This window comes from Corapipo altera, unplaced genomic scaffold (genome assembly GCF_003945725.1).
Source record: "Corapipo altera isolate COAL_440 unplaced genomic scaffold, ASM394572v1 121, whole genome shotgun sequence".
Lineage (NCBI taxonomy): Eukaryota > Metazoa > Chordata > Aves > Passeriformes > Pipridae > Corapipo > Corapipo altera.
The window spans coordinates 98,098-103,676 of NW_020885131.1; the positions used below are offsets into that span (position 1 = coordinate 98,098).

At 64.0% G+C, this 5,579-nt stretch overlaps 1 protein-coding gene across 1 annotated transcript in view; it reads left to right on the forward strand.

The window, feature by feature from the left end:
• EPPK1 (epiplakin 1) overlaps positions 1-5,579 on the forward strand; it is a 27,816-nt gene that overhangs the window by 21,024 nt on the left and 1,213 nt on the right. The window contains exon 3 of the mRNA XM_027670056.1: positions 4,090-5,534. Within this exon, the coding sequence (XP_027525857.1) occupies positions 4,090-5,534 (1,445 nt within the window). The remainder of the gene's footprint in view (positions 1-4,089; positions 5,535-5,579) is intronic.

Here is a 5,579-nt window from a genome sequence, read left to right on the forward strand (position 1 = left end):
CACACACACACACACAGTCACACACACACAGTCACACACACACAGTCACAGTCACACACAGTCACACACAGTCACACACACACACACAGTCACACACACACAGTCACACCAGAGCTCCCACACCAAGGCAGGGACACACGTGTGCAGGTGGATGGGAGCACACACCCCATCACAAATGTCCCCCTGCACACACGTGGCCAACACTGTCCCTCGCTGTGGGCCCAGGCACAGCCGGACATGGGCACAGGGAGGGACAGGCTCGGTCTCTGTCCCAGCCAGGGCACAGGGACAGTGACAGGAGAGGGGCTGCAGCTCCCCAGCCAGGGCACAGGGGGTCAGGTGGGGCAAAGGCAGAGCTGACAAGCCCAGATCCAACAAGCCCAGGTCCGTGGAGACCCCTGTGACAGGCGGGACACGGGGCTGTCCAGGGGAAGCTGTGCTGTCACAAGGTGACCCCTGTGACAGGCAGGACAGGGGCTGTCCGTGGGCAGCTGTGCTGTCACAAGAAGGTGGTGGCAGAGTCCAGAAGCCTCACAGTGGGATGTGTCCCACATCTCCCACCGTGGTTGCTCCCCTGTCCCAGCCCTGCCACCCCACGGGGTCCCAGACCCGCTGTGGGTCCGTGCTCAGAGGTCCAGGTGTGTATTCCAGGTGCGTATTCCAGGTGTGTATTCCAGGTGTGTATTCCAGGTGTGATCCCGTGTGTCAGCACAGGGCAGGGCCTCCTTGGATCCCCAGGGGCGGGGAAGGGAAGGATTTAAATTGGGTACCTGCCTCGGCTGCTCGTCCTGGCTGGGAGGCGGCAGGAGGAGGAGGAGGAGGAGGAGGACCAGGACCAGAGCCTGACGGGGATCCACCGCTCTGGATACACGTCCCGCAGGTAGGACAGAGCCCACCCGGGGGTCACCAGGGCCGGCACAGCCCTGGTCCTGCAGGGCACCCTCCATGCAGCTGCCAGGGACCCGCAGGGCACGTGGGGACCTCACTTGTACCCCGTACCCCAGCGTGGGGAGCTGAGACCCCCGGGATGGGTGAGCAGGGGGGCTCCAGGCAGGACTCAGGGCTTTTCTGGGAGGGGACAAAGTGGCACCAGGGCTGGCTGGAGCTGCTGCTCCGTGTGACAAACTTTGTGTCCCCCATGCTTCAGCTGAGCTGGGATGAGGGAGGGGAACAGCCAGAGCTGTGGGACCCGCCTGAGCCTGCGGGCACCCGGGGCCTGAGGCTGGGCCAGTGGGACTGAGCTGGGAGCTGGCACAGGAGGCTGTGGATGGCACAGGAGGCTGTGGCTGGCACAGTGGGGCTGAGCTGGGAGCTGGCACAGGAGGCTGTGGATGGCAGAGCAGGGCTTGGTGAGATCCCAGAGCTGGAGGCTGTGCCTGGGGCGATGGGGCTTGGCTGGGAGCCTGGTGAGGAGGCTGTGAGCGAGCACTGGGCTGGGGGAACTGGTGTGATGTCCCTCCCCGGGGGAACAGGCAGGACTGGGGACCCCCGTGGGGCCACCCCCACTCTCTCCGGCTGGAAAACCGCTTCCAGTGGGGTGTCTCGGGCTGGGCTGCTGCGACAGCTTGGAGGCCCAGCCAGCCCCTGCCCCGGGAGCTGCGTGTGCAGCCCAGCCCCGGCATCAGGAGGCTGATTAGAGACCAGCTAATGACAGGCTGCACTGGGGAAACGACTTTGCAGCGCAGGGTGTTCACACGACACCCGTGTCCCACAAAGGTGTCGCCGGCTCCAGGGTGTGACAGACACGGCGTTGTCCAGCGCCCGGTGCCACCCCAGCAGGCGGCACAACCGGCCCGTCACCTCCAGGGTGTGACAGACACGGCGCTGTCCAGCGCCCGGTGCCACCCCGGCAGGCGGCACAACCGGCCCGTCACCTCCCGGCTGCGTCCTCGGAGTCGGGCAGGGAGGGAAGGGAGCTGCTGCCGGGGGCTGGAGGCACGAGGTGGGCCAGAGCTGTGGGTGGCAGAAGAGCCTGAAGCCACAGGTGGGGTCCCCAGAGAGCAGGGGCTGGGCTGGAGCTGCTGGGACAAACCTCCCCCCCCCACGGTGACGCCTCTGCCCCGGCATCAATCCGATATTTAAATGGATCAAAAGCCATGACTCAGGGACTTCCCGACCAGTTGGGAAAACAGGACCAGTTGGGAAAACAGCCGGAGACTTCAGCTCTGACCCTGATAAGGAGGGAAACTTGTCATTACTGCCAGTCACGGCGCTTTACGGGACGTGGGTGTTCCCAAAGAAACGCTTTGGGTTTCCATTCCGCTGTTTTTACGAGGCTGTGGCCTCATCGCTGCACAATGCTGGAGAGGCTGAAAGTTTGTTTACAGGGCTTCACGAGGGGACCAGGTGACAGCACATGAGACATCCCGTGAGTGGGTGGCAGCGCGTGAGACATCCCGTGAGTGGGTGGCATCCACGGGGTGGAACCAGACGAGCTTTAAGGTCCCTTCCCGCCCAAACCACGCTGGGATTCCAGGATGATTCTGTGTTTACCAGACAGATCCAAAACGTGCCCAGCTCATGGAGCCACAGACAGGACCAGCCCCCCCTGTGGCAGCAGAGCCCAGCTTTGCAGGACACGAGGGTGGCAGGGCAGGGCCTGGGGGCTCCGGGGGCTCTGCTGACCCCGTGGCCTTAGAACAAGCAGTGACCCAGGGAACCCAGAGCACAGGGTGACCCAGGAAACCCACCTCAAGCACAGCCCGAGGGAAGGTCTCTGCTGGCTTGGACCCCCTGCTGCACGTGGGTCTGAGCAGCCACTTGTCCATCCCTAAGCCCGTCCCCGTGCCCTGTGTTGTGCCAGGCTGGTGTGGGATCTCACAACCAGGAAGATGTCAGTGGACAGCCACGCCTTGGGCTGTGCCTGTCACCCTGCCTGCTGCTGGCCAAGTCCCACCTCTGTCACAGGGGACCAGCATCGGGCCAACCAGGGCAGAAAATGACTGGCAGCACCAACCAGCACCGCTCTGAGGCTGCTGGCATCAGGTCAGGGAGCCACGACTGACTCTTGGAGTGACCTGAGCTTGTGAAGTGACCACCAGCAAAATCTGCCAGGGAGGGAGCAGGGATGTGAGCAGGAAGGGAGCAGGGAGAGGAGGAAGGAGGGGAGCAGGGAGGGAGAAGGGATGTGAGCAGGGAGGGAGCAGGGAGGGAACAGGGAGGGAGCAGGGATGTGAGCAGGGATGTGAGCAGGAAGGGAACAGGGAGGGAGCAGAGAGGGGAGGAAGGAGGGGAGCAGGGAGGGACCAGGGAGGGAACAGGGAGGGAGCAGGGATGGGAGGAAGGAGGGGAGCAGGGATGGGAGCAGGGAGGGAGCAGGGAGATGAACAGGGAGGGAGCAGGGAGATTAACAGGGAGGGAGCAGGGATGGGAGGAAGGAGGGGAGCAGGGATGGGAGCAGGGATGTGAGCAGGGAGATGAACAGGGATGTGAGAAGGGCAATGAACAGGGAGGGAGCAGGGAGGGAGCAGGGAGATGAAAAGGGAGGGATCAGGGATGTGAGCAGGGATGTGAGCAGTATTCCTACCTCGTGCTGGCACCCAGTGGCATCAGCCCAAAAGCAAGTGGTGGTTGTGTCACCCAGGAAGAGAAGAGGAGGGTGGTTGAGGCCGCAGGTCTGAGTCAGTGTCGGGCTCTGGGAGAGCAGGTGGGTCCTGGAGCGAGGCCGAGGTGTCCCCGCTGCTGAGAAGACGCTTCTCTGTGTGATGTGTGTCTGTCCCTGACCTGTCACACGCCCCTGGAGTGCTCGGCCTTCACCCCGCGATTGCTCTGAGGGAGCAGCACGGCAGCAAAGCCCCAGACCCCACTCCCTGCTTCTCCCTGGGCTCCTGCGATCCCTCCGGGGAGAGGCTCCGTCCACACCCACCGGGAAAAGCGCAGAGGGCGCTGGGTCTGAGCGCGGGCTCTGTTTGTTTGTCTCTCCTCAGACGCTCGGGGTGCCCCGCGGGAGCAGGAGGGTTCCCCACAGACGATGCTCGGGATGAGTGGACGCCCCGGGAACAACGAGTCGGGCAACGCGGGGAGGAACCCGATGGCAGGTGAACAGACGGGCGGGGGCGGGAACAACTTCATCGCGGGGGTCTTCCTCCAGGCCAAGAACAAGAAGCTGAGTGTCTACGATGCCATGATGAGGGGGCTCCTGACCCCGGGCACGGCGCTGGTGCTGCTGGAGGCACAGGCGGCCTCGGGGCTCCTCACGGACCCCGTGAGGAACGAGCAGCTCTCGGTGAAAGCGGCGCTGGCCTCGGGGCTCATCGGCCGGGACTTCTACGAGAAGCTGCTGTCGGCAGAGGGAGCCGTGACCGGGTACACGGAGCCCTACACGGGGCGCAGGATCTCGCTGTTCCGGGCCATGGAGCAGGAGTTCATCGTGCGGGAACACGCCATCCGCCTGCTCGGGGCCCAGGTCGCCACCGGCGGCATCATCGACCCCGAGCGCGGCCACCGCGTGCCCGTGGAGGTGGCCTGCGAGTGCGGCTACTTGGACCAGGAGACGGGGCAGTTCCTCCGCGACCCCGAGAATCAAACCAGGAGCTGCTTCGACCCCAACACCCACGAGAACCTGACCTACGTGCAGCTGCTGCGCCGCTGCGTCCCCGACCCCGACACGGGGCTGCTCATGCTGCAGCTGATGGACAAGGGCTCCGTGCTCTACCAGCTCACCGAGGACGCCCGCAAAGCCCTGCAGGCCGCCCGCACCACCCTCAGCCTGGGGCTCTTCCAGGGCCAGAGCGTCACCCTCTGGGAGCTCCTCTTCTCCCGCTACGTCCCCGAGCTCCAGAGAGAGGAGCTGCTGAGGAAGTACAGGGCGGGCACGGTGACCGTCCAGCAGATGATCGACATCCTCACCGCCACCGTCACCGAGATGGGAAACGGGGGCCTGAGCTCACCCACAGCCCAACCCCACAGCGAGGTGAGGGCGGCACCCCCAGCTCGGGACGTGCAGTCCCAGGAGCAGCAGCTGAGAAAGTCCTTGAAGTCTGCGACCGTCCGCGTCACCGCCGGGGAGCTGCGGGGCCAAAACGTTTCCTTGCTGGACCTGCTCTTCTCCAAATACGTCCCTCAGGGGAAGCGGCAGGAGCTGCTGGAGCTGTACAGGGCGGGGATACTGAGCACGGAGCAGGTGGCCACGGTGGTCACCACCATCCTGAACAGAACAGAAGCCGCGAACGCCGCGCTCGCGGCGAAGGCCAGAAATCCACACAGGGCAGTGGCGAGGGCAGGGGACGATGGAGACGGTTGTTCAGCTCAATGCACACACCTGGATGACGTCTTGAAGTCCACCACCGTCAGTGTGCCAGCTGGGAAGCTGCGGGGGAGGCAGGTCTCCCTGTGGGATCTGCTCTTCTCCGACTGCATCGCCGAGGAGAAGAGGCAGGAGCTCCTGGAGCTGTACCACGAAGGGTTATTAACTCTGGAGCAGATGACAGCCATTGTCACCACCCTCGTCAAGAAAAAAGAATCTACAAGCAGGAAATTCCAAATTAAAGTCAAGGGTTCTGACAAGGACACTGTGACAGGGGCAGCAGAGGAGGGTGACAACCCCCCCAGAGAAGAACCGAGGGAAACAGCTCTGAAAG